Source organism: Delphinus delphis, chromosome 2 (assembly GCF_949987515.2).
Source record: "Delphinus delphis chromosome 2, mDelDel1.2, whole genome shotgun sequence".
Lineage (NCBI taxonomy): Eukaryota > Metazoa > Chordata > Mammalia > Artiodactyla > Delphinidae > Delphinus > Delphinus delphis.
The window spans coordinates 85,511,897-85,525,266 of record NC_082684.1 but is presented as its reverse complement, the minus strand read 5'-3'; the positions used below and the strand labels follow the sequence as shown (position 1 = coordinate 85,525,266).

The window sequence follows — 13,370 nt, the reverse complement described above, 5'->3', positions numbered from 1 at the left end:
CCTGACCAGTACTCCTCAAAATTGTCAAGGTAATTAAAAACAAAACAGTCTGAGAAACTGTCCCAGCCAACAAGATCCTAAGGAGACACAACTACTAAATGTAATGTGATTTCCTAGATGAGATCCTGGAACAAAAAAAATTAACTAAGGGAATTTGAATAAACTAAGGACTATAGTTAATAATAATATATCAATATTAGTTCACTAATTGTAACAAATGTACTGCCCTAATGTTAGATGTTAGTAACAGGAGAAACTGTATGCTGAGTATATGGGAACTCTCTGTACTATGGTCCCAATTTTTCTGCAAATCTAAAACTTATCTAAAACAAAAAATTCACTTAACAATTAACATAGAATTGACTTGGTAGCAATGAAACAGAAAAGCTTTTACAAAAATACCTTTAAAGATCAAAAACATGATAATTTCAGGTTGATGGACTTAGAAAAGAAATGAATTTTGATGTAGCAAAGTATAGGAGAAAAAATATACTGTGGAAAACAAAATTAAGAATCTTATTTTATTTTAGCAACAAAACTATCAACAACAACAATAAGAACATTTTCTCAGGCTTAATCAACATTTCTTCCACAATTTCAAAGCAAGCTGAAAAAGCTTTTCAAGTTTTTCAAGGTTTTTTCATCTCAAAAACGTTTTGGATTTGTACGTGCTTATTTTATAAAGAATAATGAAATTCTACAGTTGATGGAAAAGCAAAGAAATACGACATTACTGAATTGAAATTTAATAAATTACTTCAAGCATCAGTTTTTAGAAAGGGACCTGGAAGAATATTTTCATTATCTTCAGATACTTGGAGTTGGCACCATCAACTGATGTAGTAACCATCAGTTACTACAAATATTTAGCCAAACTAACTTAATTCTTTTAATATTTTAAGTCTTAAGAAGCAAAGGTTGGGGGATGGGGGAGACACCTGCCAAAGTAAAATAAAGAAAAAAATCCAAACTAGAACTCTACGTCATATATTATGAACAGTGACACATGGATTACAGATTTAACTGTTTAAAAAAGTAAAACTATATAAGAACGTAGCTGGGGCTTCGCTGGTGGCGCAGTGGTTGGGAATCCGCCTTCCAATGCAGGGGACGCGGGTTCGTGCCCCGGTCCGGGAAGATCCCACATACCGCGGAGCGGCTGGGCCCGTGGGCCATGGCTGCTGAGCCTGCGCGTCTGGAGCTTGTGCTCCACAGCGTGAGAGGCCACGACGGTGAGAGGCCCGCACAAAAAAAAAAAAGAATGTAGTTGAATTAACTTTAACAATGTGAGGATTAATACAAACTTGAACACCAAATGCATAATCTGTATGGCAGGTGAAAACTGATGCCTCACACTTTTTTGCCCAAAAAACTGTATCAGCTGACACCATTTAAAACTGAAACACGTTACAAAAAAATACTGACTTTTACCTTTTACAGAACAATAGGAATTTCTGAAAATACTGAGCCTACATTCCCATTTGACAATCCACTGATATGACTGCCCCTTTAGAACAGGAACCTATGCTCCAGCCCACCAGAGTCCAACACCATCCCCAAATTCAGGCTAATTTCACTTTACGTTACCTGCTTAGTTTCCATAAGCATTTGACTTTGAACACCCAATACACAAAAAGTTACAGATTTGACTAAAATGTCTATAAGGGAAGGAAAAAACTCAAACCTTACCCAAACAGGAAAAAATAAGAAAACAAACCAGAGCAAAAAGACCAGCAGGGAGCACTGAATATATTTAACTCTAGAACTAAGACTATAAAACAAATGGGGGATTAGGTTGAAAGAATGCAATACAAATGTTATAATACTTATATATTATCAGAGTACCTAAGGAAAAAAAGGAGAAGTGGGGGGAGAAAGGACAACTTAACTGATAGAGAAAAGAGAATATTATTTAAATAAAATAGCAGAAGTGAAAGCTTACGATAAATGACAGCAAACATTATTACCAGCAAGACTACTATGATGTGACTGTGATTTTCCATTACAATCCACAGTATCCAGTCTTTATCACTTGGATTGAAATTTGCATACTTTAAGATCACACTGTCACACAGTCCCTCATTAAAGCAAAAGTTCAAGTATTACCATTTAATTTAGAAACTGAATGGTTGTTTTATAAATCAATGTTTTGTTTGTTGGCATACAATGCTTAGACTCTCAAGAAAATTGACTAACAGTCAAAAAATAAACTACTCCAAGAAGCACACCTAAAATCAAAGGTATAAGGAAAATAAAAATTGGGGCATGGCTTACAGTCATTCATTTACAGTGCAAATCGGGAAGTCAGTAGTTAACTATGATGGCAATAAGGATACTAAATTTTGCTATTTTAAAAAAAGGATTAAATGATATGATCAAGGCCAAGATAAACTATGGCAACAAAATAGGTAATCATGAAAATTTTAAATTAAATCGCCAGCAAAATATGAAATATATAAAATTTTTACAGCCACACAATGAGACAGATAAGTATTCTTCTCTTTACAGTTAAATATATTACTAAGTATACCAGAAAAAGTAGGCTCTTCCCCTCCAAAAGCAAAACAAAAAACCTTCAAAAACCCCACAGAAACAAAAGCAACCAAAATTTAAAGTAAATAAAACGGGGTTATAAGAAAGAAAAGAGAAAACACACTTTCTTATCATGATACGTTTTTTAATGCATAATACATTAGCTTCACAACGATAAGACAGTGTCTTCAGAGTTTGAAAGGTTTCTCTTAGGATAAAAAAGACCTAGATGTGTTTTTAAGTTAAGGGAAAGAATCATGTAGAGAAAAGAGAAAAATGCAAGCTGAGAGAGGGGCTGAAAGAAATCAAATCAAGGATGGGGGAAAGGAGGAAAAACAGAAAAAAGAGGGAAGGAGCAAAGGGAAGAGGGGAGAAGAGAAAGACAGGGGAAGGAGAGAACAGAACAAAATTAAAAATTGGCTTGTATATTTTTTAGAGAATTATACCTTCCTGAAGACCAGGATGTATGACCTGCTTGTGCCGCAAGGCCTTCAAATCTTCTATCAATTCCTTTTCCAACTGGGAAATTCTTGTTCTGCAACCTATTCAGAAAGCAATGATAAAATAAGCTACTATATACTACAGAAGAATACACATTGCATCTTTCACTTCTAGAGCCAAACTCCCAATATATTCCTCTTTTTTACTATTATATAATACCTGGGTCATTTGTGGCTGATGCCTGAAGACTAGAGGATTCTTCTGTTGTTCCATCAACTGCATGAATATCTAGAGCTTCCTATATTAAAAAAAAGAAAAGGAAAGAAAAAAAGTAGTTCATATCACTTCTAAAGGTTTAAAAGTAAACTAGGAAGCTTTTTTTTCATTTTGATACTTTTTGCTATTTTCTAAATGTTTTTTCATTTTGATACTTTTCACTTTAATAATGGGGGGGCAAAAAATTTAAAGATAATATACTCAGCTAACTGACTTAAAACTGTATTTATCATAACTTGTATATTTATCCAATTTATCATAACTTGTATACTGATTTCTCAGAGCCTGTGTAAAGACAGCTTACTCAGCAATTAACAAGGAGGAAGGAAAAGAACAGGCAGAGAATTCAACCTCTGTGTAGCTAATTTAGAAAGATTAGGCTTCTACAACAATCTAAAAGAAAAACAGTCTAGTTGAAGAACTGGAGTAAAATAAACAAGGAAACTATCATTGTGACAGCAGAATTAATAAGACTATTAATTTTTTGTTCTCCAATGGTATTCTGCTATTGCTGATGAAAATCAGTGGATGGAGTATCTCAAAAGAGTTAGTAAACTTTTCATGTGTTTATGCCTTTTCAAAGTCCATAATATAATAATTAAAATTCCACTAAGAGCCAAAGATTTTAAAAATTCCAACTAAACACAATGCAAAAATCGTAATCAAGGGCTTCCCAGGTGGCGCAATGGTTGAGAGTCTGCCTGCTGATGCAGAGGACGCAGGTTCGTGCCCTGGTCCGGGGGGATCCCACATGCCGCGGAGCGGCTGGGCCCATGAGCCATGGCCGCCAAGCCTGCGCGTCCGGAGCCTGTGCTCCGCAACGGGAGAGGCCACACACACAAAAAAAACCAAAAATCGTAATCGAAACAGACATAATTTTTTAAGTCCATTCAAACAAAATACCTTAAGTGATGCCTGTTAACCCAATATTTTGGAGATACTCCCCTCCCGGTGCACACAACCTCGCATAATGGATGCATTCACAGTAACTGTATTCTTAGTTATCAGCCAGTATACAATTCAATGATGATTATTTGACCTTGGAAAGAATGCTGAAAATGACAATCTTACCTTTGATTCAAAGGAAACAAAGAGAACACCATCTACATCTTCCAGATCAGGTTTCACATCTGGAAAGGTACTCCCAGGGCCCATAGGAGTGTTCTTTGTAGAAGTTAAAGATTTTCCTGTGTTTTTAGGTGGCCGCCCTGCCTTAGAGAGTTTCAGTTTTCGTGGCCTTCCTCTTTTTCCAGGGACATTTGGAGGGGCATTCTGATTAGCATTCACAGTCTTGGAGGCCGTTGAAATCTTAAGCATACTTTTCTTTCTGCCCAAGTCTTCTTTTCCTAAAAATGAGTCCCCAACTGAACTCTTTGAACCATCAAGTATTTTTTCTGTGTTAATGCTGTCAGATATATCAGGATATTTCCACTGAGGATCTTTAAGTGAGGGATATTTTTGTACCACTCTGAGGTCTGGTGAATGTCTTCTAAGACCATTTTCTGATTCCTTGCCTAAGCAGAAGCCAGTCTCATTAGAATTTTCAATGTACGTAGGCAAATAGTCTAATTCTGTCAACGCAGAAGTTCTATCCTTCCGAGATGTGGAAAGCATGTTATCAGGGAGCTCAGAAATCTTCACTGTGCTTTTGGTGACAGCACAGGGCTCCAGATAGACTACTGGCATCTTTCCAGCGTCTAATTTGAACATTTTAGCTTTAGCAACACCTGATGGGCTATTTGGTAGTAGCCATTTAGAAGAAGGATGGTCAGCTTCTAGTTTATCAGCTTTATTGTGCCTCTTCAACTGTTTCTCTAGTATAGGATCATCATCACTGTTTGAGTACACATCTGTTTCCTCATCTGTCTCTTCCTGTTTCACAGTGACCCCTTCTGGGCACTCACCAAGTTCATATTCATAATCGTCTAGAGGCTCTTCTTTAATGACAACATTGAAGTTTTCATTTGGGTTTAATGGTGATGTTACATGGGCGTCATCTTCAAAATTGTTGCCAACAAGACTGGAGAGACAGGGGAGGGAGAGTTAAAAAGGACAGAACTATCCATAAATAACACTCAGGAGGGGAAAGAAAAAAAAAAAAAGACTGTTGGAAACCAAGTAAAATCACATCAGATTTCAAGAGCCATTCATAAAAAAAAAAAAACACTGTATAACAAGGTTCTCAAAAACAGTTTATCAACATCACACTTTTACATATTCTGTCAATTTCTCTTGAAAAATATATAAACTAAAGGGTAAAGTTTTAACAAGTAACTCTCATCACTAAATCAAAAAGCAAGATATGTTATAACATGTTTTCTGCTAATGGTATTCTTCAAATGAACTCAATTTTCAAAGTCAGCTTGCACTGATCCAAAATCAGACTCTAGTAATGTACACACTGATCAACAACTGCCAATAAAAACAAACAAATGTCCATTACAATTAAAAATTAAAATAAACATCAGGAAGGGCCTTTCAAACAGCTCACTGATTTTTTTAATTGAGATAAAATTCATGTAACATAAAACATAACGTTTTAACCATTTTAAAATGTACAAGCCAGTAGTTTTTTCATTGTAGTCCCAATGTTGGTGCCAGGTGATTTTTCAAATTTAAAATTGCAAAACCCACTTTCAATGTAAAGAATCCAGCATTAGTTCTTCCAAAATAAAAGGATAGGGTGGATGAAGGCAAGGACATATAACCTGTCTCGACTTAAGTGTTTATAATTCATCAAAAAACAAAACAAACTTTTTAGTTTCTCATTTCTCCCAATTCATAACTGAAAGCACATAAACTATACCAATGTATCTTGAGGACAGGTTAGAACTACTCACTAACCCAGTTAAAGTCACTTTATCTGTAAAACTTTCATTTACCTCAAATATGCAAAAGTAACCATTAAATCGATCTGTATCTACTTGTTCCTTGCAAAACTGACTTAAGATCTTGACCTTACTCAAAAATTCTTCAATGGAGGACTTCCACTTCCAGTTAGAATACAGTAGTTCACAAAGACCATAACTTCTGCCATAACAATGACAAAACACTAGATAAACTTAAAATCCTATTCTTTCTTTAAAGTCACTGAAGACCTCTGGGTACAAGTAAGTTTAAATGAACTGAATTCCAGAGAGGGACCAGCCTTCTCCAAGTGACCACAGATTGCTATTGCTTTCAACCCTCAGTGGCATTTACATTGCTTGAAGCACAAGTGAAGAGAGAAAAAAGCTGTTATAGGCAAAGAATCTTTGCGGAAACACAGAGAAACCAAACTATTAATGCCTGAGTATGGGCAGACTAGATCTGGAGGACCTCAAAGAGAAGACAAGTCCTTGCTCCCACCAATTATCCTCCAGGGGACTTTTGCAGAATTTCTAGTGATGCAGAAACTTGGCCTGAAATCAGAAACTTACATTCTCACAGCATTTAGATCCCAAGGCCCTGTCTGAAAGGAGGTCAATCCTACCCTTAAAACTGAGGTGAGCTGAAATTTACAAATCATCTAGACTGGAAGGATAGAGAAAAAGGAAAAGCAAAAGAAGTGTCAGAGACCTATGGCACACATCAGATTATTTAACACACTAGCAGTTGCACCTCCCAAAAGGTAAGAGAAAGAAAGGAGAAACATTTGAACAGAAACTGAACAAAAATATTCCAAAAATGAAAGATTTTAATCCACAGATCCAAGAAGCTCAGCAAACACCAAGCAGAAAATCATACCTAGGTACATGAAGACCAGACAGCTGAAAAAAAGATCAAGAGAAAAACCTTATAAGCAAGGAAGAAAAAAAGACACATGAGACTACAGCGAAAACTATGAGAACAGACTAATTACTCACTGGAAACACTGTAAAACAGAAGACAATGAATGACATCCATCATAAAGCATTTAAAGAGTCAACATAATGTTCTAGATCTACCAAAAGAAGCCTTCAAAGCTAAAGACATTTTCAGACATCTGAAAGAATTCATACGTCATAAAAAATACTACCTCCTTAGACTGAAACAAGACAAGGATATTAGTTCTCACCACTTTTACTTACAGTAATTATACTAGAGGATCTGCCAAGGACATCAGGCAATAAAAAGAAATAAAAGACATCCAGATTGAAAAGAAGTAAAAAAAAAAAAAATCTCCATTTGTAGATGACATGATCTTGTATACAGTTGGCCCCCAGTTCTGAGAGAGACTGGTTCCAGAACTCCCCAGAGATACTAAACTCTGTGGATACAGAACTGAAAATCCTAAGAAATCCACTAAAAAAACTATTGGAATAAATGAGTTTGGCAAGATTGCAGGATCCAAGATCAACACACAGCAAAATAACTGTAATTCTGCACACTAGGAACAAACGTCAAAAATGAAATTCAGAAGACAACTCTATTTACAACAGCATCAACAAGAATAAAACACTTAACATACGGTAGATAGCTAGTGGGAAGCAGCCGCATAGCACAGGGAGATCAGCTCAGTGCTTTGTGACCGCCTGGAGGGGTGGGATAGGGAGGGTGGGAGGGAGGGAGATGCAAGAGGGAAGAGATATGGGAACATATTTATATGTATAACTGATTCACTTTGTTATAAAGCAGAAACTAACACACCATTGTAAAGCAATTATACTCAAATAAAGATGTAAAAAAAAAAAACTTAACTGAACCAAAAAACTGTAAGGCTTTTACACAGAAAATTATACAACTGTTGGAAAAAAATTAAAGCCAACCTAAAAAAAAAAAAGAAAAAAAAAGGGTAAATATTCCGCAGTTTCATACTAGAAGACTTAATATAGGTGAGACAGCAATACTCCCCAAAAGTGATCTGCAGAGTCAACACAATCCCTAACAACGCCCCACCTGGGATTTTTGTAAAAATTGAGAAGCTGATCGTACAATTCATATAGAAATGCAAGGGACCCTAAAATAACTCAAAGTATCTTGAAAAATAGAAACAAATGGGGACTCATACTTCCCAATTTCAAAACTTACTACAAAGCTACAGTAATCAGCATAAAGCTAAACATACCAATCAACTGAACAGAATTCAAGGTTCAGTAATACCTGCCCACTTTTATATCAATTGGTTTTTTTTTTCTTTTCTTTTTTTAAGACAGTGCCATGCAGCATTTGGGATCCTAGTTCCCTGACCAGAGATCAAACCTGTGCCCCCTGCATTGGGAGCAAGGAGTCTTAACCAATGGACCACCAGGGAAGTCCCTCAATTGACTTTCAATTGAATTCAATTCAAGGGTGCCAAGACAATAAATTCAGTGGGGAAAGAATGGGCTTATGAACACCCACAACTTATTCAATACAAACACTTGCACACAAATGTTCATAGCAACATTATTTCTAATAGTCAAAAAGCAGAAACAACCTTAATGTTTACCAATAAATGGATAAATAAAATGTAGTATAGCTAAACAACAAAATATTATTCAGTAATAAAAGAAATTATGTACAGATACATGCTACAATATGAACCTTGAAAACATTATGCTAAGTAAAGCACAAAAGATCACATACTGTATGATCCCATTTAATGTCCAAAAAAGACAAATCCAGAGACAAAAGAGAGACTGGTGGTTGCATATCAGTGGGTGGGGTTGAATACTGGCTGGAGGAAAATGGGGAGTGACTAGTAGAGGACACAGGGTTTCTTTCTGGAGTGCTGAAACGTCCTTAAAATGACTGTGGTCATGACTATACAATTTGGTGAATATATTAAAAATCACTAAACTGAACACTTTTCAAGGGTGAATTATATAGCAGTGAATTACATCTTATTTTTTTAAAGTTCTAAAAAAATACTTAAGGAAGTTCTTCAGACTAATAGGAAATGAACTAGTACGAAAATGGATCCAGGGGACTTCCCTAGTAGTCCAGTGGTAAAGAATCTGTCTTCTAACGCAGGAGATGCAGGTTTGATCCCTGGTCTGAGAACTAATATCCCACATGCCTTAGGGCAACTAAGCGTGCATGCCACAACTACTAAGCTCACACGCCTCAACTAGAGAACCCACATGCCACAACTAGAAGAGAGAAAACCCACACACCACAACTAGAGAGAAGCCCGTGCGCCACAACGAAGAGCCCCTGCAGCACAACGAAAGATCCCACATGCTACAACTAAGACCCAACACAGCCAGAAAAAAATAAATTAATTAAATAAATAAATATATATTTTTTAAAGTAGCAAGCTAAGTTAAAAAAAAAAGAAAGAAAATGGATCCAGGAATGAATGAGAAGACCCATGAAAAATAAACATGAGTAAATATAAAAGGCCTTTTCTTACGTTTATTTAAATGACTCCTGACTGATTAAAGCAAATAAAAACATTTGGGGGGGTTTATAACATATATAAGGACATGAACAACAAGGACATTAGCTGATCATGAACTGCTATAATATTAATTTAATTCTACTTGATAAATTAAGAATGTACATAATTATCTCTACAACCACTGCTAAAGAATGAATTGTGTCCCCTCCCAAATTCATACACTGAAGCCCTAACCCCCTTGTGACTGTACATGGAGATAGGGTCTTGAAGAAGTAATTAAGGTTAAATGAGGTCATAAAGGTGGGCACTCTCTCTCTTCTCTATGTGAGGACACAGCTAGAAGGCAGCTGTCTACAACCCAGGGTACTACAACCCTGGGTAAGACCTCCCAACAAAACTGAACCCTACCAAAAACATTACTTGGACTTTCCAGCCTCCAGAAACGTGAGAAAATAAATTTTTATTAAGTCACCCAGTCTATGATATTTTGCTATGTCGACCTGAGCAGACTAGTAAAAACACTTAAAAAAAAAAAATTTACAGAGGCACAGCTAAAAAACCAATAGGCCACAGGATGGAATTTTAAAAACGTAATCTAGGACCTCCCTGGTGGTGCAGTAGTTAAGAATCCGCCTGCCAACGCAGGGGATACATGTTCAATCCCTGGTCCGGGAAGATCCCACATGCCGGGGAGCAACTAGACCCACGCGCCACAACTACTGAAGCCCACGCACCTAGAGTCCATGCTCTGCAACAAGAGAAGCCAACGCAATGAGAAGCCCACGCACTGCAACAAAGAGTAGCCCCCGCTCACCGCAACTAGAGAAAGCCCATGTGCAGCAACAAAGACCCAACGCAGCCAAAAATAAATAAATAAAATAATTTTTTAAGAAAAGAAAACATAAACCAAATGAAAACAGGGAAGGATAATGAAAGAATAGATGACAGAAACAGAAAACACCAAGATGAAATGCTTTAAGCACAGCCACATCAGTAATAATATTAAATGCACGTGAGCAAAACAGTCCAATTAAAAGTCTAGGGTGGACAAAGAAAAAGGTCCCGACTATAAGCTATTTAAAAGAACCACAATTTCAATCTAAAGACATAGACAGACTGAAAATAAAAGGAGGGAAAAAGATAAAACCATGCAAATAGAAAATAAGATGAATGCCAATGTGGCTTAATAATATGACTAAAAGTAGACTTTAAGTACCATCAGAGATAATGAGGGTCATTATAAAAATTTTATGAGCTCAATTCACCAAAAGGACATAACAATCCTAAATGTATATGTACCTTATCATATAGCTTGAAAATATGTGAAGCAAAAATTTATAATACTAAAAAGAAAGACAGAAAAATCCACAACTATAGAGGGAGATTTTAAAACACGTTCCAGTAACTGATAGGAGAGACACCGCCCCCCCAAAAAAAAAATCAGTAAGGAGATAGAAGAATTGAACAATGAATTAAACTTACCTGATAAGATCTTATAGCACACTACAACCAACAACTGCATAAGTATACTTGAAGTATTAATCAAAACAGACCATATGCTAGACAATACAGCACAGTCATGATATATTTCTATTTGAAAGGTTTTAAGTCACATGTTCTCTGACAAAAAATAGGACCAAACCACAAATTAATAACAATTTCAACACAAATCATAATTTGTAGAATGCACCTAAAACAGTGCTAAGTGGGATTTTATAGCTTGAAATAAAAGGTCTAAAATAAATTATCTTAGGGATTGATAAACTTTTTGTAAAGGGCTAAGTAGTAAAACTTTTAGGCTTTGAAGTCTGAACAATCTTTACTCAACTCTACCACTGTAGCATAAAAGAAGCCACAAGACAATACATAAACAAGTGAGCATAGCTGTGTTCTAACAATTGGACACTGAAATTTGAATTTTATATGATTTTCACATATGAAAAAATATTACTTTTATTTGTTTCCCCCACGCACACAAACACTTAAAAATATAAAAACCATACTTAGTCTGCAGGCCATAACAACAACAAAAAAGGCAGGCTAGGTATGGTCCACAGGTCTTAATCTGCCAATCCCTGAACTGAAACAGGCAAATTAAAACAAAAGCAAGTGCCAAAGCAATCCTGAGGGGAAAAAAAAAGAGCTGGAGGAATCAGACTTCCTGACTTCAGACTATACTACAAAGCTACAGTAATCAAGACAATACAGTACTGGCACAAAAACAGAAATATAGATCAATGGAACAGAATAGAAAGCCCAGATATAAACCCACTCACCTATGGTCAACTAATCTATGACAAAGGAGGCAAGAATATACAATGGAGAAAAAATAGTCTCTTCAATAAGCAGTGCTGGGAAAACTGGACAGCTACATGTAAAAGAATGAAATTAGAACACTCCTTAACACCATACACAATAATAAACTCAAAATGGATTAAAGACCTAAATGTAAAACCAGACACTATAAAACTCTTAGAGGAAAACATAGGCAGAACCCTGTATGACATAAATTATAGCAAGATCCTTTTTGACCCACCTCCTAGAAAAAGGGAAATAAAAACAAAAATAAACAAATGGGACCTAATGAAACTTAAAAGCTTTTGCACAGCAAAGGAAACCATAAACAAGATGAAAAGACAATCTCAGAATGGGAGAAAATATTTGCAAACAAAGCAACTGACAAAGGATTAATCTCCAAAATATACAAGCAGCTCATGCAGCTCAGTATCAAAAAAACAAACAACCCAATCCAAAAATGGGCAGAAGACCTAAACAGACATTTCTCCAGAGAAGATATACAGATTGCCGACAAACACATGAAAGGATGCTCAACATCACGAATCATTAGAGAAATGCAAATCAAAACTACAATGAGCTATCACCTCACACCAGTCAGAATGGGCATCATCAGAAAATCTACAAACAACAAATGCTGGAGAGGGTGTGGAGAAAAGGAACCCTCTTGCACTGTTGGTGGGAATCTAAATTGATACAGCCACTATGGAGAACAGTATGGAGGTTCCTTAAAAAACTAAAAATAGAATTACCATGTGACCCAGCAATCCCACCACGGGGTACCCAGAGAAAACCATAATTCAAAAAGACACATGCACCCCAATGTTCACTGCAGCACTATTTACAATAACCAGGTCACAGAAGCAACCTAAATGTCCACTGACAGACCAATGGATAAAGAAAATGTGGTACATATATACAATTGAATATTACTCAGCCGTAAAAAGGAATGAACGTGGGTCATTTGTAGAGATGTGGATGGACCTAAAGACTATCATACAGAGTAAAGTAAGTCAGGAAGAGAAAAACAAATATTGTATATTAATGCATATATGTGGAATCTAGAAAAATGGTTCAGATGAACTAGTTTGAAGGCAGAAATAGAGATACGGATGCAGAGAACAAACGTATGGACACCAAGGGGGGAAAGCAGGGGAGGGGGTATGAATTGGGAGATTGGGATTGACATATACACACTAATATGTATAAAACAGATAATTATTAAGAATCTGCTGTATAAAAAAATAAAATAAAATTCAAAAAAAGGAAATCAGATCAGTGGTTACCAGTGTCAGGGAGACAGGGGATGAAGGGCAGGGGAAGTGAATGAAGGGGATCAAAAGGTACAAACTTTCAGTTATAAGATAAATAAGTGCTGGGGATACACAAGATGATGACTCTAGCTAACACTACAGCATGGTATATCTGAAAGTTGCTAAGGTAGTAATTCCTAAAAGTTCTCAAGAAAAGGAAAAAAAATGGGATTATCTATACGAAAAGATGAATGTTAACTAAATTTATTGTGGCAATCATTTCACAGTAT

At 36.1% G+C, this 13,370-nt stretch overlaps 1 protein-coding gene across 13 annotated transcripts in view; it reads right to left on the bottom strand.

Moving 5' to 3' along the window:
* Window positions 1-13,370, bottom strand: part of MGA (MAX dimerization protein MGA) — a 159,983-nt gene that overhangs the window by 58,034 nt on the left and 88,579 nt on the right. For all 13 annotated transcript variants that reach the window (XM_060005039.1, XM_060005040.1, XM_069540451.1 and 10 more), the window contains exons 3-5: window positions 4,321-5,269; window positions 3,193-3,271; window positions 2,979-3,074 (exon numbers count right to left, since the gene is read on the bottom strand). In XM_060005039.1, the coding sequence (XP_059861022.1) occupies window positions 2,979-3,074; window positions 3,193-3,271; window positions 4,321-5,269 (1,124 nt within the window). The remainder of the gene's footprint in view (window positions 1-2,978; window positions 3,075-3,192; window positions 3,272-4,320; window positions 5,270-13,370) is intronic.